Source organism: Scleropages formosus, chromosome 7, assembly GCF_900964775.1.
Source record: "Scleropages formosus chromosome 7, fSclFor1.1, whole genome shotgun sequence".
NCBI lineage: Eukaryota > Metazoa > Chordata > Actinopteri > Osteoglossiformes > Osteoglossidae > Scleropages > Scleropages formosus.
In genome coordinates, this window is record NC_041812.1 from 24,572,782 (window position 1) to 24,597,905 (window position 25,124).

Below are 25,124 nucleotides of genomic sequence, written 5' to 3' on the forward strand. Positions count from 1 at the left end.
TTATGACAAGCTCCACGATTCTCTCCTGCATTTCATCCTTGGAGAATTCACACAACTGTGCTTGTGCTCTTAGCCACGCTGCATATCATATTGGAGCAGTCAATAAAATGGAACTCACCACTCTACATAAACTTCATTGACTGTGAGAAAGCCTTTGACAATGTAGACAGAGACACCCTGGGGAAGCTGATGAGACATTACGGAATACCAGAGAAGTTTACCAATATCATCAGGAACTCCTACGATGGGATGACCTGCAGGGTGGTGCATGTTCAGGAGCTCACTAGCGCTTTCCAGGTGCGAACAGGAGTTAGACAAGGATGCCTCCTGTCACCATTTTTGTTCCTGCTTGTGATCGACTGGGTGATAAAGACCTCCACAGCCGAGAAGCGACTTGGGATCCAATGGACACCTTGGGGACAGTTGGATGACTTGGATTTTGCAGATGACCTTGCCCTTCTCTCACACACCCACCAACAAATACAGGAGAAGACCAGCATTGTGGCAGAGAACTCAGCATGAGTGGGTCTCATCATCCGCAGAGGGAAGAGCAAGATACTGAGGGTCAATGCAGGCAAGGACTCTTTAATCACACTTGAAGGTGAAGCGTTAAAAGAGGTGGACAGCTTCTTCTACCTAGGCACCATAATCGACAAGCAGGGTGGGACAGACGTCGACATCAGAGTCAGAATAGGCAAGGCAAGGGCAGCTTTCCTGCAACTGAAGAACATGTGGGGGTCCAGAGTTCCGACAGTCAAGACCAAGACCCGAATTTTCAACTCATCAACAGACATTCATCAACAACTGTTTGCGACACATTCTCAGGATCCACTGGCCCGTGATCATCAGCAACCAAGAGCTATGGCAGAGATCAGGACAACAACCAGTAGAAGATGATATCCTGCAAAGACGCTAGCGATGGATCTGCCATACCCTGTGAAAGTCAGCTTCAAACACTACAAGAAGAGCCCTCACGTGGAACCCCCAAGGCAAGAGGAAGTGAGGCCGGCCAAAAAACACATGGCGACACCACCTGGATGCAGAAGCCAAGAGGATGGGCCACACCTGGGGAAAACTGGAAAAACTGGCCCAGGACAGAGATGCCTGGAGAGCCCTTGTTGACGGCCTATGCCCCAAGAGGGGTAGTAGGCATAAGTAAGTAAGTACGTAGTATTTGTGCTCGGGCTCTAGTGACGAATTCATCAAGGGTTTCATTTTCCAGCTGTCGATACTGCATTAAGCTTAATTTGTGAATCCTGAAGTTCACAGCAACCTTTAATTGTTTTTCAAATAACTCCCATAATTTTTCGGGATGTTTCTGCTCATCGTCGGTCAAGCCGTACGCGTTCAGTCTCCGTAGTCCTTCATCACTGACCCCTATTTTAATCTTCCTTGCTACATCGGGACCGTTCGCAACGCCATTATCCTCACACACCAGTCGCATTTTCTGTTTGAATAACTTAAATGCTTCTGCAAGATCAGCAGCATCCCACTGCATAACTGGATATCTCAACGTCATTTGCACGGGTGATTATTGCTAAGCAGCAACTGTATTATTAAGCGATTTAGGCTTGAATGCGCCTACAGCGGTGGTGCACTTGCTGCCACGTGGTGAATTTCAATATAGGAAAAAAAAATGCCGTACTCACAGCCTACAGCTGGTACTTCCGCTGGGGCTGTATGTTCGGTGGTCCTTTCTATCACCACTGCCACCATGTAGTGTTCTTGGGGCTTCAAGACGCTTCATATTTAAGTTCCGACACAGACATTTCTTTAACACTGCTTTACTGTGCGGGTGCCGCCATGTTAGTTTTCTTTATTATACCAGAACGAGGCAATATAAAAGAAGGCTTTTAAGAGTTACTTTCAATCGATCTGTGTTCCTGAATTCAGTTTTTATGAGCATATGAAATGACTTCTTTGCCTCTTCTTTCCAGACATTTGGTGCTAAGAGGTCAGTTATTTTTTGCTCAATTATGTTGCTTTTTTTCAATTTTTATTTTGAGTTCAGCTGTATTCACCTTTCCTCTGGTCAGCAGTTGGACCAGTATCACCGCAAGAGACATTTACATTATATTTGGGATTTCAAATGACTGGTTCAGCACATATTCCAACTGTTAATTTGTGTTTGTTAGCATTTTTATATGAAGTTACAGTTTTGTGCTTTTTAAGCTAAATATGTACTGAATTCGGGGGGGTGCGGTGGCGCAGTGGGTTGGACCACAGTCCTGCTGGCCGGTGGGTCTGGGGTTCGAGTCCCGCTTGGGGTACCTTGCGACGGACTGGCGTCCTGTCCTGGGTGTGTCCCCTCCCCCTCCGGCCTTACGCCCTGTGTTGCCGGGTAGGCTCCGGTTCCCCGTGACCCCATATGGGACACACGGCTCTGAAGGTGTGTGTGTGTGTGTGTGTGTGTGTGTACTGAATTCAGTTGATTATGTCTTTTACAAGGTGCCCTCGATGTTAACCCTGCTTTACCACTAACCAATCATTTACCACTTCATTGCTTTTACCAGGTAATATTTTGCTACTGGGACATTCTGTACTTAGTCTTGATTTAATTGCCACCGGTTTGGTCTATTGCTTCGGTGTCACGCCCCCATTGGCAGGTCTAGCAGTGACACCTGGTGCCACTTGGGCTACTTGCCAATAAAAGGCTGCCCCGGAAGCTCTCCTATTGCGGAACCTCTGCAAGGAGCAACCGCTGTTCTCCATCAAGAGTGCTTTCCCTTGCCTTTGTGATTATCTTTGGATCTCCTGACCTGTGCCTGTTTCCCGACTATGAGTTTGTGTTTTCCCCAGCATGATGTTCGCCCATCGCTCGACCTTTGCCTGTCCCCTGACTATGCTTCCGCCTGATCCCGGATACATTAAAACCCGGAACTTGAACTCTGCGCTTGTGTCCGATCCGTCCTTGCATACACGCCAACATAACAGAAGGTTCTGCCTCGCACACTGACGCAGTGGAGCTCGCCCAGTTCTGTAATGCGCTCGCCTCACAGGGAGCACTGCTTGGATTGCACAAACAAGCCCTCAAGCAACTAGAGGATACGCTTGACGGGTTGATTCACGCACTCCGTGATGGAGGAGTCCTCCAGATGATGGAGGTGAGCGAGTCGTCCACCTCTCCGGAGGAAAATGTCGCCACCGCACCTCCGAGCACCTCGCCTCCCACAACCCATGTCGCCATGTCAGAAAGGTATGACGGGACACCAGAACAATGTCAGGGTTTCCTGATGCAGTGCGAACTGATGTTTGAAAGCTTGCCCCATGTGTACCGGTCTGACAAGGCTAAGATAGCATTGCTGGTGTCACTGCTCACCGGTCCAGCACGTACATGGGCTACGGCGGGGTGGCACACACAGCAAAGAACCACCTATGCCCCTTTCCGCTGGAAATTTGTGGCAGTGTTCGACACTCCCCTCGCCAGCTGTGCCTCCAATGACCATCTTCTGCATGCAAAACAGGGGAATCGATCTGTGGCTGCCTTTGCCTTGGAGTTCTGGACCCTGGCTGAACAAGCAACTGGAACCCCTCAGCTCTCCTCGCCTGCTTCAGGAATGGCCTCCAACCCCGGATCCAGGCCAAATTAACGTACTGTGGGGAGAAGTGGACCCTGGACCATCTCATTGAGACAGCAATCGCCATCAATAACTTCAGCCAGGAACTGCCTCCATGCCGTCGGGCCATTTTCCCACTCTGGGCTCCACAGGGTACTGAGTCAGAACCGATGCAGCTGAGGCAGGGCAGGATGGATCCTGAGGAGGGGAGGTGTAGGCTCCAGAACCATCTGTGCCTCTATTGCAGTGTATCCGGTCACGTCCATTCTGTCTGCCTAGTGCGCCCACAACGAGGAACCTATGGGGACCCGCAGGTAAGCCACGAGGGCTGTCCTTGGCAAATGACTGTTCCTATTTGCATAACCTGGGAGGGGGGTCAAGTGCACACTCACACACTAGTGGACTCAGGGGCTGTTGGTTGTTTTATGGATTTGAATTTCGCACAGACGAACCGTGTTCTGGACCATGACTGTGACTTCCAGCTACAGATCAGGGCCTTGGATGGTCAACCGATAGGGACCGGGGTGGTGGACACTTGCACAGTGCCCCTACGGGTCACAATCGGGACACGTCACCATGAGGACCTGTTTTTTAATTTAATCCGAGTGCCAGACACCCCGTGATTCTCGGTTTCTCCTGGCTGATTCGTCATGACCCGATGTTCCGTTGGAGCACAGGAGAACTGATCTCTTGGGGGGTTGGCTGTCAGCGGTCTTGCCTGCAACTCCCATCCCGGGCTACATTGGCCGAAGGGGTCGTGGAATCGTCCCTGGTAGAGGTCCCACGGGAATATCGAGATCTCCAGGAGGTCTTCAGTAAGGTACGAGCCGCCGTGCTACCACATCATAGGCCGTGGGACTGCGCTATAGATCTGTTGCCAGGTACGGCCCCTCCTAGAGGCCGTATATACCCCTTGTCCCTACCTGAACAGCAAGCTATGCAGGCGTATATCTAAGAGGCCCTGGCTGCGGGCATCATCAGGCCCTCCACCTCACCTGTTTCTGCCGGGATTTTCTTTGTGGTGAAAAAAGATGGAGGTCTCCATCCCTGTATTGATTATCGTGGTTTAAATGCTATCACCATCCGTTATCCTCACCCATTACCCCTGATCACAGCAGCTTTGGAAAAGGTCCATGGAGCCACCATCTTTACCAAATTGGATCTCAGAAGTGCTTACAACCTCATTCGCATACGTGAGGGAGATGACTGGAAGACAGCATTCAGCACCTCCCTGGGACACTATGAGTACCTTGTGATGCCTTTTGGTCTATCAAATGCTCCCTCAGTGTTCCAGGCGTTCATGAATCATGTACTGGGAGACTTCATCAACTGCTTTGTGTTGGTTTATCTTGATGACATCTTGATCTTTTCTCGCAGTTGAGAAGACCATATCGTGCAGGTGCAAGCGGTGCTACTTCGACTCCTGAGTCACAGGTTGTATGTGAAGGGTGAGAAATGCCAGTTTCACCAGAACCACATATACTTCCTGGGATACATTCTGAGCCCTGATAGGGTGTCTATGGACCCCCAGAAGGTCAGTGCAGTAACCAACTGGTCTAGACCCACTATGATGAAAGCCCTCTAACGGTTTTTAGGTTTTGAGAATTTCTACAGAGGTTTCATTCGAGATTCGCCTCACAGCTCTGACAGCCTCCAAGGGACCCCGATTACCCTGGAGAGACCCCACCAAAAAGGCCTTCCAGGGCCTGAAGGACCACTTCACCTCAGTTCCAGTACTCAAACATCACAACCCAACGTTGCCTTTGGTGGTTGAGGTGGACGCATCACAGGTAGGATGTGCCTAGTCCCAAAGACAAGGAACTCCGCCTAAACACTTTCCATGTGCCTACTTCTCGTGCAACCTGTTACCAGCCAAGTGCAACTATGACAATGGGAACCGAGAGCTGTCGGCCATAAAACTCGCGTTAGAGGAGTGGCGGCATTGGTTAGAGGGTGCAGTGCACCCATTTTTGGTGCTCACCGATCATCGCAACCTGGAGTATATGGAGAAGGCCCATCGGCTGAATTCCTGTCAAGCTTGGTGGGCTTTGTTTTTCACCCAGTTTCATTTCACAGTTACGTGCAGACCAGGCTCTACGAATACCAAGGCTGATGCCCTATCCTGGATCCATGACCTGGAGCCTCCCCAGGGCCTACCAGAAGGCATTCTACCTGATGGGAGTATAGTAGCTCCGGTCCATTGGGAGTTCTTTCAGGATTTACAGACGGCTCAAGCATTGGAAACTCCTCCGGGCAAGCCTGCCGGAAAGGAGTACGTGCCCCCCAGCCTACGGCCTGTGCTGTTACAGTGGGCTCACGACTCCCCTGAATCAGGGCATCCCAGCGTCCGGAAGACCCTAGCCCTCCTACGAGGGTGGTTCTGGTGGCCCTCCTTACCAGGGGATGTTCAAGACTATGTGGAAGCCTGTACTGTCTGTTCCCAAGCCCGGATCCCCACTCTGAGACCTGCAGGGCTAGTGGAGCCCCTACCCGCACCTTCCTGTCCCTGGACCCATATTGCCATCGACTTCCTGGTGGACCTTCCAGTATCTGAGGGTAAGACTGTGGTTCTGTCCATTGTATACAGATTCTCTAAGGCCTGTTATTTAATTCCTCTACCCAAGCTCCCATCTGACTTGGAGACTGCCGAGGTGTTGTTCCATCAGGTATTCAAACTGTTCGGATTGCTAGAGGATATCATCTCAGATCAAGGCCCCCAGTTCACCTCGAGAGTATGGAAGGCCTTCTGGAATCGGTTGGGCGTTCAGGTAAGCCTGACCTCAGGATACCTTCCCTAAGCTAATGGTCAGGTGGAGTGGCTCCAACAAGATGTTGCCTGGGATCTAAGGTCTTGATGCGCTAAGCGGCAACACCAGTGGGTCTGGTTCCTACCCTGGGTGGAATATGCCCACAATACCATGCCGCACTCGGCCGTTGGACTGTCCCCTTTTCAATGTGTTTTGGGATACCAACCAGCCCTGCTCCCATGGCAGACCCCCTCTAGCCAGGTTCCGGCCGTGGAGGACTGGCACCGTGACAGCGGTGAGGTCTGGCAGACCGTTCAGGACCATCTGCGAAACACTGCCAAGCGCTACAAGCGGCAGGCTGATCAACAGCGCCAAACCCAGTCCTTCTTGCCGGGTCAAAGGGTATGGCTCTTAATGCGGACTCTCCGATTGAGACTCCCCTTCAAGAAGTTGAGCCCGCGCTACATCGGCCCTTTCACGGTACTGCGAAGAGTTACCCCAGTGACTTATAAATTGCAGTTGCCTCCGGATATGTGGGTGCATCCAACATTTCACGTTTCCATGCTGAAACCCTATGCTACCTCCCTTCACCAGCCTGCTGTCACGACAGACCCGTCGCCTCCAATACTAGTCAACGGGGACCCAACATATGCGGTCCGAAGCCTGCTCGATTCTCGCTGGTGGAAGGGGCAACTGCAGTATCTGGTGAATTGGGAGGGATACAGTCTGGAGGAACGATCTTGCGTAGGTGCTCGTGACATCCTTGATCCTGATCTCATTGTTGCCTTTCACAGGCACCATCCGGAGTGGCTGGCCCCTCGTCTTCAGGGGCGTCCGCCTCTGTGTCAGGCATGTGGTGCCACCCATGGGGGGGGTCCTGTCATGCCCCCATTGGCGGGTCCAGCAGCAACACCTGGTGCCACTTAGGCTACTTGCCAATAAAGGCCCCGGAAGCTCTCCTACCGTGGAACCTCTGCAAGGAGCAACCGCTGTCCTCCACTGAGAATGATTTCCCTTGCCTTTGTGATTGTCTTTGGATTTCCTGACCTTTCCTGTGCTTGTGTCCGATTCATCCTTGCATACACGCCAACATGACATTTGGCTAGTCAAGTGTTTAATTTGCGTTTTCATGCACAGAATTTTCCAAAACTGCCCTAACATTTCCTATAAAAACCTCCTCGCTGTAGCCCTTGGAAGAATTTGAAAAAAAGTACTTTGCTCATAATCATGATCTGAAAAAAAAAAAAAAGCTGAAAAAAAAATCTGGACAATCTCAGATATACAATAATGAGACAGTCCACTTTTTTTCTACTTTATAGGACAAATGTCAGATCCTGAAAAAATAGATGAATCAATAACGACCATTTACTCAGTGCATTTATAACTTTTACCATTTCTGAAGTTGAGGAAGAACATTTTTTTGTGTTTTAGTTGTTTCATTAACGTTACAAATTGCTATACCAATCACTGCTTGCCCCAAATAGGGTCACAGTGAACCAGAGCCTATCCCAGCAATACAGGGCACAAGGCCAAAGGGGGAGGGGACACACCCTGGACAGGACACCAGTCTGCCACAAGGCACCCCAAACAGGGTTCAAACCCTAGACCCACCACACAATGGGCATAGGCCAAACCCACTGTGACACCACACTGTCTTATGAGACAGTTTTAATAAACAGCCAAGGGAGGAATATGTTCTGGCAAAGGCAGCTACGAGTATACACCTTTCTCTTTCAACAAATCTTGCGACAATGTGCTTCTGAGTTCATTATTGGTCCAGAACTGTAGTGCAGCTCGTCTACAGCAGCTCATCTCAGAGGCCATGGTTTCCTTACCAGTGCAATAGTGTCTCCTACTGGAGTGCAGTGAGAGTAAACAGCAGTGACCCAAGATCAGTTCTTAACAATCAGCAAAATCCACATAAAGTTTCAGAGGATCCAGAAATAAGACAGCAAAAAAAAAAAAAAAAACCCCACATAGTTAGTATCTAGAGTTTGATCTGTCTCCTTCCAGAAAATAACTCTGGTGAAGGAATGAGGAGCTGAAACAATGAGGACAATTGCTCTCCCCAGGGGGAACAACCCATCACCATTTATTGCTCTGTGCCCTCATGTGCTGATCATGGGTCTGTGAGCTGAATGTGTCTTATGTATGTGACACAACTGAAAACATCCACCACACCAAAAGTGGCTGCATATAATCCCATGTTGATTATGTCGTCTAAATTACTGCAGCGGGAGACGCAGAGGATACGCATGTAATGTTACATGGTAAATCTGTAGGTAAAACTTCTCTAGGCAAGCAGTGATTGTTGCTGATGGTTATGGATCACTGTTACTGATGTAAAGACATTAGTCAGCAGTTTTTTTTTCCTTTATTAGTTATTGCTTACAGGCAGGCAAACAAGTCGTATGTTCTTTACAACATAGTGTGTGTTGAAACCTGGAGCTTAGTTGGCAGCGAGGACCTGGTCCACCCAGGAGCGCAGGGCGGTGACACGCGAGTACACAGCGGGGATGTTGATGTCACAGAGGCTGTTGCCCCAGGACACGATGCCCACCAGGTTCCAGACTCCGTTCCTCTCACACACCAGCGGGCCGCCGGAGTCGCCCTGCGTCGGACAGAGATGCAGAGCCATTGTGAACATGGCACTATCACATTAGAGCTGTCCAGTGAGAGGCTGGTGCTGGGGACCGGGGGTGGATAGCATGAGCCTGGTGTAAGTGGTAAGCGCCGGGCACGCAGCAGTACACTCACCATGCAGGAGGAAGCGCCGTCGGCACCTGCGCAGATCATGACATCGGAGATCATGCTGCCCCAGTGGTCCATGCACTGGTCCTTGGAGACCAGTGGCAAGGCGACCTGCTGCAGTTTGTCGGGTGTGAACAGGACTGAGGAGCACAAGAACACCATTTTCGCTTGTTTCTCAACACCTTTTCACTTCTCACCTATTTAGAGAGCTCATTGCTGATAAAAGATCACTTTCTCACTTATATGTGCTAAGTTAGTTCTTTTTACAGGTCACTTTCTGCAGTCCTGCACCTTTCTGCCCCGTGACGGACACACCCAACTCACAATTGTCTTCGGTCAGGCCCCAGCCCGTGGTCACGCAGCGAGTTCCGGGTTCATATACATCCGAGGAGCCAGCCAGACACACGGGGGATGCGTTGCGGTTGAGGGTCACTGGGGAAGCCAGCTTGATGAGGGCAATGTCATTGTCCTTGGCATATGGGTTCCACTCGGGGTGGGTAAAAACCTGGAACACGGACCACACATTGTGTGGTCGACAACAGGTCCTCATTTGGATCCTTGGCAGGCTCCTTGTGCTCATTACTAGGAGTTCAGCACTTCCTCTCCTACCCACCAATGTTTTTATTAATAAATCAAAACTGATCTGCTGAAGTTTCTTGACCGACTCATCACATCACTAATGGCTACAAGCAACACGTCCCTTAAGGCTTCGGCCAATAAACAAGTGACCTGATGCCGACTGGCTTCACTTGTGCTACCAGTGAACGGAAGGAATGCTGACAGAGACCAGGATGGCCAAGCGCTGTACCTTCTCCACCCTCATGGTCTGGATTTCTTCACCAGGCTTCTCCTTGTCGTGCTCCCCCACGATGACACGATGGCTGGTACTGAACAGCACACATCAAATTCCGTCACTTTCATTGTTGTAGGGCAGAATAGAAACAGCGGCCATAATAACAGTTACTGGTATCAGGTTTCTCAAAAACGGAACTGAATCGAAGGAACATTTGCGAGATTATTATTACTATCATTCAGCTGGCACTGTGTGGTAAAAGAAAGAGATAAAGTAATGTATGCTAAACATAGTATTATTCGTATGTTAGTTTTTCTACCAATATAATAATAATATTCTTGTAAGCTACTTACAGTTCATTATTTTTATTATTTTACAGTTGATTATATAGTATTTTATTCACCTGGGTAGTCCTCACTGTATTCAATTCAGGGTAAGTACTTTGTTCAAGGATACGACAGCGGCAGTGGGAACTGAACCGGGGTCTTTCTGAGATGAATATGTAAGTATGACACGGAAGCCCATGGTACATTTTTGCGGTAAAGATGCAAGCGTCAGATGAACTGCTGAAACTCTTAAGCTCCACATAAATGACAGTCTTTTTGGAATTTATTAATAAGCAGCTTGCCGTTTCCATTTCGTACTGAACCGCAGGCGGATGCGGACACTCACTGGACATTGCAGTGAGCGGCAGTGACGGCCCAGTTCTCGTTGATGAGAGAAGCTCCACAGAAGTGGAAGCCTGTGAAGTCCTGCAAGACAAGGGCTCATGAGATGTCCAGCTTCCCAGGAAATCAGAGTATGAGCATAAGCTTGAGCACGGACACACGCGGTCACACTTGAGAAAGAGCATGCTTTCATCTCCTCTCTACATGCCCATCTGTTGTCTTGGAAGGCAGACGAGAGCTTTTGGAGGAGATGGAGACACCAGTAACTGTACCTGCAGAGATAGCTGCCAGGGCCACGAGTGGGGCACGGCCTCCTCTCCATTCACTATGCGGGCATAGCCTGTGATCACTGGCTTGATGGCTGGAACTCCACAGCCTGTGCAAAGATGTAGCATGAGAGGACCCATGGCTGTACCATGTACAGGTACACACTGAAACATACCTGTGTTCTGCATCTATACACAGCAGCAAGTTTGTCCTTCAAGTTCTAATATTTTCCTCTCACATTTCAGAAATTCACAGATTCATCACATAATTGTACCCACTAATATGTTTGGGTGCTTAATCATTGCTCGTCTTAACACGCAGTATAATATTTAACATACGTATATGAACCTGGTTAAATGAAACAGTGTAAATTACCAGGCTTACTAGTGATCAATAATTCTGAAGTTTGAATAAAGCTTTTGTATTAAAGTTCATATATCCAAACACAGCTCATTTAGTTCTTGAGCCTGAAATAAAATCAAAGAGAAGTATTTACCATAAGCGGTGGCAAGGAAGGTAAAGCACAAGACGTACAGGGAAGCCATCGCAGCGTTCATCTGACTTCACAGACGTTCACAAACCATATATATATAATGGCCAGAAAGATGTAACCTGAAAAGGCTTGTTTGTTTTTCCACCATTAATGAAACAGCCCGCTGGAAAAAAATCGTGCAGAATGTTATACGAATCATTTTTGAGGCCGCTGCGCAATTCTTGGAGCAGAACAGGGTGACCTTCAGTGTCAATAGAGAGAACGCCGACGGCAGCCTTGCTCTTCTCAGCCTTGGTGACGCATCACAGAAATTCCAGTTCATGATAAGTGACTGGTGCTGGCCAGGTGTTGGGCCTTGTGATAAATCCCACCTGTTCTGTTTTTTCCAATTCCCATTTAGTGACACAAATATGTGTACATATTTACATTTACACACACACATTTTCAGAACCGCTTGTCCCAGTTGGGGTCACGGTGAGCCAGAGCCTAACCTGGCAACACAGGGCGTAAGGCTGGAGGGGGGGGACACACACCCAGGACAGGACGCCAGTCTGTCGCAAGGCACCCCAAGCAGGACTCGAACCCCAGACCCACCAGAGATCAGGACCTGGTCCAACCCACTGCGCCACCGCGCCACCGCGCCCCCTATACCTTTACATACATAGTTAAATGTAATTTCATAGCACAGAATAAATCCTGTGTGCACTTGTGTTTGTGAACTTAAAATAATTGCACTGATTGGAATAAATCGTTCTTAATTTTTTAAATTAATTAATTTTTTGAATGATTAAAATATCCTTACAGTTAATTTATGGCCAAAATATTCTTTTTTAAATTAATTCATTTAATTTTTCTACCACAAGCAGTATTAATAAAATAGAAACGATTTATCAATCCCTTTATGACAAAACCACGAAGAGTTCTTACGACACTGTGTGAAAAAAGTTGCCTTTATCTCAGGACTAGCAGGTGGACCTTACTCCTTCTACGTGATATGCAAATCCTGGTGTCCACCCGGGATATAAAAGTCTGCAGCTGAGTTGCATCTGAGAAACTGGTGTCATGGCTTTCTTGTGGATCCTGTCCTGTCTGGCTTTTGCCGGGGCTGCTTATGGTAAGATGGCTTTAGTGCTTGTCTTCATGACCCTGCGGTGGCCTGAAAATTGTCATTTGTCCTGCTTCATCTGTTGGCGTTTTACTATATTTATAGAGGATAAAAGATAGTATGGACACACTGTGTGTAGCTATTGAGGGACACTGTGCCTACGTCTGGTCTTTCTGGTTTCAGGCTGTGGAGTTCCAGCCATCTCCCCAGTCATCACTGGGTACTCCAGGATAGTCAATGGTGAGGAGGCTGTGCCCCACTCTTGGCCCTGGCAGGTCTCCCTTCAGGTGAGCCCTAGTGACCTAAGTGCAGCCATCCATTTAAACCGGTTCAGTGATTTGGCGTGATGTAATTCGGCTTGCCTCATACTCATGCTCATCCTCATCCTCGTGGTGTCCAGCTGCCCTCTGACTCAGTGCTGTGTTCCAGGACTTCACTGGTTTCCATTTCTGCGGCGGCTCCCTCATCAGTGAGAACTGGGTTGTGACTGCTGCTCACTGTGGTGTCAGGTGAGTCAACAACTTACCTGTACAGGCTGACTCAAGAGAAAAGATAACGGTGTTTTTTTCTACTTGTAGAGTTTGAAATTTGTTTCTGTGCTGCAAAGAGCAGCCTTAGCCACTGATGTGGTGTAACGAGTCTTCTTTGCAGGACCTCTCACCGTGTCATCTTGGGAGAACATGACCACGACTCCAACAGCGAGGCAATCCAAACCATGAAAGTTGGCGGAGTGCGTAAAACCAAACGCTTTATTTCACCACTGACAGGCATGCATGTCTTGCCTCAAAGTTCCTCTAAAGTTGACCTGTGGAAATTGAACACTTGCTTTGGCGCTGAAGGTGCAATGAAGTGAAATGAAATGCACTCATCTTAGAAGTGACCTTTGGTTTTTCACAGGTCTTCCAGCACCCCAGTTACAACCCTTTCACCATCGACAACGACATCACGCTGGTCAAGTTGGCCTCTCCTGCCATACTCAACAGTCACGTGTCCCCTGTGTGTGTTGCTGAGACCGGAGACAACTTCCCCGGCGGCATGAAGTGCGTCACCACTGGCTGGGGCCTGACCAACCACAACGGTATGGAGCACACCTGCTGCTTGGAGCCCTTCACCCTACCGTGAATATCTCGCTCTGGGTGCTACCGTTCCATCGGCTTGGCTGGAGTGGCGGCTGCTAGTACTCAGGCCCTGCTGTCTTTTGATTCTCCAGCGCTTGAAACTCCTCCGCTGCTGCAGCAGGCCGCCCTTCCGCTGCTCACCAACACCGAGTGCCAACGCTTCTGGGGCAACAAGATATCCAGCGTGATGATCTGCGCCGGAGCTGCAGGAGCCTCTTCCTGCATGGTAATGGCCTAGGGGCTCACCTCACTCGCATCGTCAGTGCCAGGCCTCCACTAGTGTCCATTCACCTCTTTCCATTTATGCCCAAAGCACAGCCGCGTGTGATTCAGCAGCAAACGCAGACACGGTGATGATGCCGGTTGAACCTCACAGTTCAGTGCAACGTGCTTGCGGATGGTACCGCAGTCAGCCGAGGCCTTTGTCAACAGTTGTGTGTGTGTTTCAGGGAGACTCCGGTGGCCCCCTCGTGTGCCAGAAAGCCGGTGCCTGGACCCTGGTTGGAATTGTCTCCTGGGGAAGCGGCACGTGCTCCGTTTCCAGTCCCGGGGTGTATGCCCGTGTCACGGAGCTGCGTGAATGGATGGACAAGACCATCGCTGCGAACTAAAACCATTTTGTTTCTCACTGTTACTATCAATAAAAAGGTGTCGTTTGAAAGCAGTGTCCTGTTCTATTCTCTGTTCTTTCAAGCCAGAATGATGACGTGATCAAAAATTTCCATCAGCAATTGTAGAATACAGTTTTTTTTTTTTTTTTTTTTTTTTTTTTTTTTTTTCTGCCAAAGCTCTCTGGGGCAAGAAAGAACACAGCAACACAAATGTGTACCTCAGGCAGTTCTCATGAAGTGCTATGTGAGTGTCGGAACTTTCCAGTAAAGGTACTAACTGTCAATATTCATGCAAGCTGTGAGCACAGACATGCATAAAATTATGAGGAGAATGCGGGATTTACAAGTTTAGTAAAACAGAATGACACCCAAGACAGTACAAGGATTGTGAAAAATACACTTTTGTTTTCATAGTTTTTCTGAAGGGTTTTTGGAGTTTTAATTTGCCTTGTGTAACCAGATCAGCTGCTTATTAGTCTTCTACTGCCCAGGGATGTTGAACAGATGATATAAAGGGCCAGTTGTTGCCTTGCTTACGATGACCTGGGTATCATGTGAACTGGGCATGTGTTGGATACGAGAAACTGTTTGAAGTTGCATGAAAACATCTGGGAAAATACTTTTAATCCATTTACCACTTAAGAGGCTGTGTATCGGTGCGTATGCACATGTGTTTTCACGAAAAAAAAGAAAAAGACAGTTATGATTTATCCTCATGCAGAGTGGGTGGAGAACTGCACTAAGCTCCCAGTGGTGGACACTGTCCGTCCCTAAGCAGTCAGCTCTCTGTGACGACAGCGATGATGAGAACGGCTCTTGTTCATGCAAACTCATGAAGGAATGCACGAAAAAAGTAAGAAACACACTGTCAATATTTTCTTTGGGAATTATTTCATGCAAACATCAGCGTGAAACAGCTTTGCTCTACACTGGGTGCGTGACAGAGGGTGACTATAACAAATCAATCCATTAAGCTTTACCTTGTCCTGATCACACAACGCTAATTTTTAGCACAACTAATATAACTGTTGCTTTTCTTTGTAACTGACAAGAAATTGCAGTAATGTAATTGTGACAGATAACAAAGCAATAGGGATACCACTGGAGTTCAACCCTTTCACAAGGACTAAGTCAAGAATGACAAGAATGATCATTCTGTGACCCAGTACCATTTTCTGGCAAAATTGCAGGAATAAAAGTAAATATAAATTTGAAAAAGGTCTTCCTTTATTGACTGCTGACAGCTATTTTTTAAAAATCAAAAATCAAATGTAGCCTCGAATGTTTAAAACACTAGTGCAAAGGGACATTTTTGAGCATTATTACAGGTGCGTGAAACACTTTTGACATTCTTTGCTTAAATGGCTACATCGTTAAATGTTATAATGCAGAAATGACACAGTAAGTGTCCAGCTATCAAATATTTGTATACACCCTCAACTGTATAGTGTGACAGAGGTCACTGCATGTTTTCATATGTGCACAGTGGTTGGGAAGTCCAACCATTCTGGGTCAGAACGGTGATGCCGCATGTTGCAGTAAGCAGTGACATTCATTGTCTTCTCTTCACAGGTGCTTCAGTCAAATAATATATCAGGTCTAGGCATCAAACACTAAGTTAACATATCAGCATAAACCACATCTCTTTTGCCTTTTGTTTATTATACACCACTGCAAAATAGACTAATACCAGCAATACATACACGTGTCTTGAACTATTTGAAGATGTGTACGGACAGGGGCTCAATCTCGGACACTGCCTCGGCTATGACCAGGCCACTAGTGACGTCCGTGCAGACAAGCCTGGCTGATGCGGCGGCAGTAGCAGATGGCGTTGAAGAAGCGGCAGTAGCACGTGTCACAGGGGTCGCAGCAGGGCAACTGGTGGCCCAGGCAGGACTCCTGATGGCGGAAGCAGCGACGAGGGGAGCGTACAGCACGTGTCTGCAGCTGCACTGCCTCGGACACGTCCTGCGCACACAGGTGAGGAGAACAAATGTTTGTCACCTATGGCCTTCATGGAACAACATCAGAAATAAAGAACGATAACAAAGCATCTAATGTCTTTCAGTTATTTCCTGTGTTCATAAAATGCCAATCATTGCTCGGTGTACAAAAATCGCTGGTTTCCCAGAATACAACAAAGTTAAAAGCATGCTACTAATGGCATTTTAATAATTAACTACACCATTCATAACTGCTCATGAGCTAATATTTATTCTTCTGCAACAGACAGTTATGTCTAACATTGGGGTAATGGATTAGAATAAATTCGCACGGATATACGGAAAGTTAAAGGTGATTTTCAGAACTTTGTCTGAAAATGAACACATACATATATTTCACAGAGATTTCATACAAGTTCCTAGAAATGTTAGTTGAATGTTTGCACCTCCTCTTCATCGTAGAGTCCAGTACTGTCCATCATCACCTCTTCATCTGTGACAGTACCAATGCGTTCAGGTTCAAGCCTTGAAAATGAACCTTTACCTGAAACGCACAATGATCCAGTCAGTACCTCAACGTACATCAATATCTTTCCGCTGGCATAAATCTCCGGTTCTTTTCTAATAACCTTTCTTCTGCACACTGCTGTACACTTGGCCATTCAATTTAATGGAAGTTTTACTTTTTTGTGGGCCAGCTATAATGGATACCTCATAAATGATGTGAACATCTGTTCTGCATTAGTCAGCCCCAAGCAAAAGGTGATGCTTTTGAAGAGATCAAAGCTTGGTTTTGGACAACCGGGCAAGGTAGCGTTTCTAAAAACTTACAGAAAAGCCTCCTCTCTTCTTAAAGCTGCAATTTATGTGAGACGACCTCAATTCCTAATTGCTCCGAAGATTATGTTGATTTCTGCTTTGTTCCCTTGTGTCCTGGGTGTTGTTTTGGTGTCTAAATGACTGTGTGTGACATCATAACTCATGCTGACTGATGCTGAGAGACCCTTCTGTCCACAGAACAGACACATCAGGTGAAGATTACTGACCTGTGTTGGAGAGAAACGCTGATTCCTTCACTGCCCGCAGGAGCTCAGTGTCTTCCAGGGGGACATTGCCATGAACCGCTCCAGCTGCCAGCTGGATCCCATGAAGGACCCACCAGCAGAGCATAACCGAGTTCCACATTTCGACTTTGGGTTCCAAGGTGCAGTCCTGGCAAGTCAAAAAATGGGAATGAGGACAAACTCAGACTTTTTCTTTCCTGTGCTCCCTTACTTTGAGATCTCTGCTTAGTTGTAAAATTCTGCAGATATGGAATGACAAGAACGTATATGCTGCTGAAGAAGCAACTTGTTTCTTCTCGCACAAACACAAACTAGTCTCAAAAGGCCAATGAGTAGAAAGCACAACTGAAAATAAATTTAACAGAAAATTACTGAGCAAATCCTGAACGTGTCATCTGTTATAAATGACAGGGACAGAAAGCATAGGAAGCTGCTGTGAAGACGTAGGTAGAGCACATGAGCGCTGTCATCCTACATCTATGTTCACAAAACTCGTGTCAAGAGTTACACGCTTTAGCGCATAAACTGACCAGGTAAGGCACGCAGAGCAGGAAGCGGAGCACATGGAAAAGCACAACAGGTACAGTGACAGGAAGGGGGACACCGGCTTACCTGTGGTCCTCCTGAGTGGTCCAGAAGCTTCCTCAGAAAGAGGGACATGGAGGAGCACATTTATAGGCTCCGGATCCCTCGTTCAGCCACCCAGGGAAAAGACAATGGACACATGACCTACATCAGTGGGTGGGAGGTGTGGTTTAATTTCTTCATGATCACTGTGAAGAAGGGCAAGGGGTGGGACTGGCGCAGGGTGGCGGCTCCTCAGGGCTTGGGGGTGTCGTGCTACGATGGAATGGCCCTGAAACATGCGAACCAACCTCAGCTACCCTTTCACAAGGAATCATTTCTGTAGGCATCGCCATTATTGAAAGATGATCGTGCATTTTACGTAGCTGTCAAAGTAATTCTCGTTTATTCTAATTGACTTTTGAAATAAAGTGGTGCAATTTGCAAACATAGAATACCTATACCTGTATAACAAAGCGATTAAATGATACAGTAATTCTGATTTTGAACATGTACAAGAAAGAGTATAGTAACTGTTAAGGGCTTTTTCATAATGTTCAAGGTCACAGGCAGCAAGAAGACTACTTACCAAAACATATGCTATCTACCCCTTTGAGAATTCTTTCGTGCAACAGGACCGCCAGGAGTTGACAGAGCTGATGATGAAAGCCGAGAATAATTTTGCATTCCTGCTTTTTGTTTCTGTTCCTGCCTTATAAATATATCTGACTTCTGAACCGATACAATTTCACATATTTATCTGTCTCTCAGAATCGCTTATTATGCACAGTTTGCAAATAACACAATGAAATGCAGTCATGCTGATTTGATGCATTAAACACTGTACAAAGAAGGACTTGTGTGCGTGGCTGCATGTAGGACTTTCGAAACTTTAATACAAGAGCTACTCACCGAAGAGAGGCTCTTGGGGCTTTAGTCCTACTCAGTTGCTTCCAGTAATGAATGAGTTCACAGCTCTTAATACAAATAGACCCAGGGCATTTACTGAACTGGATCTCCTACTCAATATTGCCTTTAAACTGAGAGACTGGACTCCTTTGTGTTACTGAGACGAGTAGGAGTAAGCGGCCCGTAACCATGAGTGTAGCTCACACTCCTGAAATCTTATTGCTACAAGTCTGTTTTTCAGATTAGGTGATGAGAAAGAACGCAGTTACACACAACCGCACGTCAAAATTAATGGAAAGAGAAAAATAACAAGCACAGGAGAACACAGAGAGCAATTTCCGGAAAAAAGTGGATGTTGTTGTTCTGGGTAAGAGAGAGAGAAAAAACTACAGTCACATGAATTTTCTACAATAACAACCACAGCATAAAATGTACAGAAACTCACTCTGAAAGGATTAAGATTTCTTTAAGGCTATTTGCCCCAACTCAGTCATGTATATGGCCAATTTATTGACCCATTAGTGTGCCATGCTGGTTACAACGAAGGCAACATTGATGCATTTATCTAATGAGTCCCTGAATTAGAAAGAAAACAGAATGCAGATGCTCAACGCTTGTTTTCTACCTTGCGACTGTGATTCAAGCGCAATTTAATTGCTGCCGCTTCCTCCTTTTTCCAGTGTAAATAATATGAATGCTTTTATCGTGTCTGTTTCATTACAGTAGTTTTCCTGTTGTTAGGAAACATAGTTCAAAGCGAATTGAGTTGGTACAGTATGTTCCAAATTGACTCAGCACACAACATCTACCGCAGTGGCCTGATTAACGGACGAACGCTGTCATAGTGCTGCCTCTCATTTTCAACTTTACAATCGAATTTATGCATTTCAGAATCGTACATGGCTTTTCCCCCAGTTAGCTGAACGACTGTCCCTGCTAATACAGGCATGATATGTATCGCCACGCCATCCCGCCCGCAGCTTTGAGGGCTTTGAATTCACGTAGAGTCAATTAAATACAGTGTTCGTGTGTAAACGTGCAGAAAAATGAGGAAATGTCTCTACGGTTGTTTGGTTTTTCAGTTCTGCCGGTATGAAAGCAGACCCATCGTGTACCTCAGCGTGTTGGTTAATGTGACCCTCAACGTTTTTTTAAATATTCTGGGAAGAAGGCAGCGGCAACAGGAGAATGAGGGAGAGGAACAAACGAGGACACAGAGTAAACTGAGCCTTCAGTGTCCATCTGAAGGGTTGCAGTGTAAGGAAAGCATTGTGTGACTTCCTCATTTTTATTTCTTTTGGTTGCCGAAGCAGGGTTCTTGGGACGGGACACACCATAACCTGGAGGGATTCTGATTTTGGTAAATGTTCCAAGTGATATGAATTTTATTTGCACAAGTAAGCAGTCCCACAGCAGCAAGAAATCCTGAGCCCTGACCCTGCCACCAACCCGCACACCACCCCCCCCCCAGAAAAGGAAACACATGTGTACACACAGAGGGTACACTTTTTACCAGACTCCTGCAACAATTCTGTATCCTTATGAACTGAGACAGAGCACGGCTTCAGTCAGTGACAGGTTTATTATATACTGTAATAATAAGAAACATAATATTTCAATGTGCTCCTAATTCATCATTCTTTGCAATACATTTATTCGTTTAGCAGACGCTTTTCTCCAAGGTGACGTACATCTCATAGAAAAAAAAAAAAAATACTACACAATATTTCATCGTGGACTGTCTGTATGTGATTGTGCTGTCCCGTAACAAGAATAACAACAACAACAACGTCTCCAAATGGTATACGTTTAAAATGGAAGATGTCTAGTTGTAATCTTGCTAGATCTTTATAGGAACCGAGCAGTATGGAGATTGTGGGTAAGATGATGAAAGGAACTACAAAAGAATCAACATATTTAAAGAGAATGAATACAATAAAAGCTGAATAGTTCTATATTTTATTTTGATAACATACACATTTTAGAAGGTGGGAGGATGTCTGGGGAATGAATTATAAGTCTCTTAAAATTTACACATTTTCGGAACCGCTTGTCCCATATGGGGTCGCGGGGAACCGGAGCCTCACCCGGCAACACAGGGCGCAAGGCCGGCGGGGGATGGGACACACCCAGGACGGGACGCCAGTCCGTCGCAAGGCACCCCAAGCAGTACTCGAACCCCAGACCCACCGGAGAGCAGGACCTGGTCCAACGCATTGCGCCACCGCGCCCCCCACATGTTAAACCTGTTAAAATTTAATGAACCATTAATATGAGCACAGACCAGCTCCAAATCAGTGATAGTAACAGCGCAACAAAAAGGAATATGACACCTATTATATTTTCATTACAGATCTAGCTACCCATACGTCCAAGCTGCTTCTACACTTCGCCAGTGTTTTCGTGCGCCACTCCTCAGACGTTATCTATAAAGACCACTTGGTGACATGATCTGCGGTGACCATGTGGTGAGCTCGAGATTCCTATTTGAGCAACTCTGGGCTTAATGGTTTTTCTCTTTTATAACATTAGTAGTGTTTTAGCGGCCCTAAAACATGAAAGCAGTATTACTGGATGTCTGATCATTCCCAACAACTCAACCTTTTCCAAAACAGAGATCCTTCACCTCCCAGCTGGCCCACCTTCCTGCCGTGAACTCTATCAAACTGGACAACTCGCTCAATTTGCCTACCTCCTCGGCTAAGAGTCTGGGAATGATGATTGACTCAAATTTGTCTTTCAGCACATCGAAGCCACAACCCAGACCTGCAGATAAATCCTGCATAACATCCACAGGATCTGTTCTTACCTCACAACTGACTCTGCCCAACTTCTTGTCCAGGCCATAGTGACATTCCGACTGGACTACTGCAATTCTCTCTTGTTTGGCCTCCCACCTACTGCCATCAGACCTCTGCAGTTGATACTGAACGCTGCTGCACAAGTTGTGTTTCACCTGCCGAAGTGTTCCCACATATCTCTCCTCCTCGTCTTTCTGCATTGGCTTCCTATAGCTGGACTCTGGTTACAGCCTACAAAAGCATAAATGGAACTGCTCCCCGATATCTATGAGACCTGATCATCTGCTACATCCCAACCAGACTGCTATGCTTCACCATCTCTGGCCCCTTTGTAGTCCCATGCACAAAAGGTCCAAAATCCAAAACACAAAGGTTTTCAGTTCTGGCTCCAGTGTGGTGGGATGACCTCCCCCTCTCACTCATAACTGCTGAATCTCTCTCTGCCTTTAAGAAGGGTCTGAAAACTCACCTCTTCCGGTCTCACTTTTCCCCTGATCTATTAAGTGCATGTTAATGTTTATGCTCCTAACAGTTGAATAATGTATAACCGTTATGCAGGTACTGATGTGACGTACATTGGCGCATATGGTGGAATGAAACAAACTACCTAGAATCTGAATCTGAGTTTCTCTTTCTGCTGATGTAATGCACACATTGTATTTTTTATGAGATGCAGGTCACTTTGGTGAAAAGCATCTGCTAAATGAATAAATGTAAATGTTAATGTAAATTTAAATATAGATTACTTTACAAATCTGCACCTTTATGTACCTTTTACATCTGCACTTGTGTTAAAAATAACATAGCAAGAACAGCAATCACAAACCTCTCACAGCTGGTCCTAGTACCTCATTGCAGCTCAGCGCCACTTCGTTGTCAAGAGTGAGGTCTCTGGGTATAAATTTTACGGGAAATACTAATTTATTTAAATAATATAATTGCGTTTGGACATTTGAAATGTCTGAACCATCACGAGTATGATTATGCACTGAAAAAGAAGCTATTTTAATGCCACTGATTGGTGGTTAATTAAATATTTCATTCCATTTAAAATGAACTGGTTATTTTATAATGGGTTACAGATACCCAGCACTGAACACGCCTGCTTGCCACGTTCATGTGGAGTAATAAATCGTGAAGGAAAAGTTAACTTTTGACTTCTTTGTCCACTGAAAAAGTATGATCCAGTGTGTCATCTTTCGGACGGATCCGAAGCTGTCCTTGCAGAATGCAGGCTCCAGTCTGACTGTCTTCGTTGCTGTTGACAAGCTGGAATAAAAAATGATCGTGGAGTTCCATCACATGAGGAAGCAGTCATATGAACTGCTTGCCACTTTTATAGGCTTTGTAACAGAAATTTTAGAATCGCAGCTGCATACAAGGAGTCCCTTCATTTGATCCCAGAATATCCTGGATATTGCCACTGATTATTTTTGGCTTGACAGCGAGATGTCCATAGTTCTTTGACTAAATGAAATACTGTAGACTTTGGAAAAGTACCATACCTTAAGCACATGTGCTGTTTATTGTTGCAGAAGATAAAGAAACACGTGTACAGGATTCTGTAAGAACGATGCTATTCAGTCGGCACATGCAGAGAGGATGACACTGCCTCATTGTTTCTGGGTTTTTCTTTTTTTTTTTTCTGGAACTCTTAGGCTCGACCAGGTGATGGGGGAAAGGGAATCAGAAAAGCCTTGGTCTCTGGTTCTTCTCCTCTCTCATTCCAGGGTGAATCCCTTCCCATTGTCAAACAGTTAAATAGGTGAGTTGTGGCAACTACACACACTGGCTGAAATCACTTGTCTCGAGTGAGGTCGGGGCAAACAGGAGCCTAACCCAGAAAGATAGGGTGCAAGGCTGGAAAGGGAGGGGACACACCCAGGACGGGACCCCAGTCCAAGGCTCCACAAGCAGGACTCGAACCTCCTATCCTCCAGAGAGCAGGACCTGATTAAACCTGCCACACCACCACCGCACTCCTGCACCCACCATCATGGCAACTAGGTATTCACTAATGGTGATTAGGTGTATCTGTTGACATGGCATGGCATTCTGGTGTCTGACGTGTCACATACAGTATAGCAATGGTAGTATGTTACACTCTGTAGTATACTACACTCTTTATGTTTTCTGTATATATGTGTGTTGTGTTGTGCATACTGCGTATGTGTTTGTGCTCTGTCTTACATTGCATTACAAACAAAAATGAAAATTCACATGGGTGTTGTAAAGTTTTAACAAAAAAGTCATTCTGGTACCTTGGATTGGGGCTGTTAGTAGTGTAGGGATTAGAGTAGCTACCTTAACAAACATAGGTTTGAATTGTAGTTTATGATCAAAGTACTTACCCTGAACCGACTCGGCTGTATAAATGGGTAAATCATTGTAAGTATCCAAAAAATGAGTGGTATTATAGCTGCAGCGAAGAGAAGGTGTAAGGCAGTGTAAAATGGAGTGCTATGGTAGTGGATGCTCTGCCAGGTAAGAACATTGACATTGAGCTCTGGTTTATGGGGTAAAGATACATAAATTACTTTTAGAAATTTTGAATTTAGTTTACACACCTTTCAGGAATTTTGAATGCAGTCCTTGGTTTACATGTGCAATTTCTGTATTTATGCCAGCATGTTTTATATTATGTGGCTTTGTTTATATACATTGGTCAATTTCAGCATCCGTGACATGGGGAACAAGGAGTGCACCACCCCTCCCAATTTCACTTTTTAAAAATGTTTTGCATGGTTTTCTTTAATAGTGGCCATCTTCCATCATGGCATATAGGAACAGTATATAGATTAAATGAACACTGAAATTATTAGGAACAGCCTTTACACAGTGGGCTGTTATGACTTCAGTGACCAGGAATTGATTTCAGTGCTAAAGCTTAATTTCTAAAAAAAAAGACTGAAAAATGACCCCTTGGCCATGTTTTCAACATTTTTTAAATGCAACTACAAAATCAAATTTCCATGCCTTTTAAGACTGCTATAAAGAGCATTTGTTTTATTCAATTACAATGATATTCTGGATATTCTTGCCTTATTTAGAAGCTGTCAATATTTTGCTCTTTCTTGGAAAATACCGGGGGGAGGCACAGGGGCACAGGGACACGGGGGCATGGCAGGCTTGACCAGTGCCCGCTGTGTGGGGGGTCTAAGGTTTGAACTCTGCTTGGGGTGCCTTGCAGCGGTCTGGAGTCCTGTCCAGGCTGTGTCCCCTCCTCCTTCGGCCTTGTGCCCTGTGTTTCCAGGTTAGACTCTGGCTCACTGTGACCCTGCTCGGGACGGGCAGTTGCTGATGATGCTGATTCATAATCTTATTGACAAAATGCAAAACATAGATGCAGACACACAATTGTCATAGTTCAGTCATTTTGTCTGATTCCACTGTTACACACACACACACACTGTCAGAACCACTCACCCCAGACAGGGTCACAGGGAGCCGGAGCCTACCCGGTAACACAGGGCGTAAGGCCAGAGGGGGAAGGGGACACACCCAGGACAGGATGCCAGTCTGCCGCAAGGCACCCCAAGCAGGATTTGAACCCCAGACCCACTGGAGAGCAGGACTGTGGTCCAACCCACCGCACCCCCATGCCACTGTTACAAACATTTTAAACACAGATAACATTAACACTAACATTACATTAGTAGCAGCATATAGAATTGATAGTAAACGCAAAGGTATTTGTCATATATGATATGTTCATTTATGGAGATTGTAG

General features: G+C 46.2%; 2 protein-coding genes across 2 annotated transcripts; one reads left to right on the forward strand and one right to left on the reverse strand.

Moving 5' to 3' along the window:
* Positions 1–8,753: 8,753 nt before the first annotated feature.
* LOC108926238 (chymotrypsin B-like) lies at positions 8,754–17,750 on the reverse strand. The gene is made up of 8 exons (XM_029253723.1): positions 17,733–17,750; positions 17,172–17,268; positions 10,789–10,892; positions 10,521–10,600; positions 9,864–9,942; positions 9,380–9,560; positions 9,062–9,195; positions 8,754–8,915 (listed from the first exon to the last, which is right to left on the reverse strand). Exons 2-8 carry the CDS (start codon positions 17,239–17,241, stop codon positions 8,754–8,756), a joined length of 810 nt encoding a protein of 269 aa, XP_029109556.1. The 5' UTR covers positions 17,242–17,268; positions 17,733–17,750.
* Positions 12,339–14,110, forward strand: LOC108926269 (chymotrypsin A-like). The gene is made up of 7 exons (XM_018738856.1): positions 12,339–12,390; positions 12,565–12,668; positions 12,811–12,890; positions 13,033–13,111; positions 13,279–13,459; positions 13,592–13,725; positions 13,949–14,110. The coding sequence occupies exons 1-7, from the start codon at positions 12,339–12,341 to the stop codon at positions 14,108–14,110; spliced, it is 792 nt and encodes a 263-aa protein (XP_018594372.1).
* Positions 17,751–25,124: the final 7,374 nt, after the last annotated feature.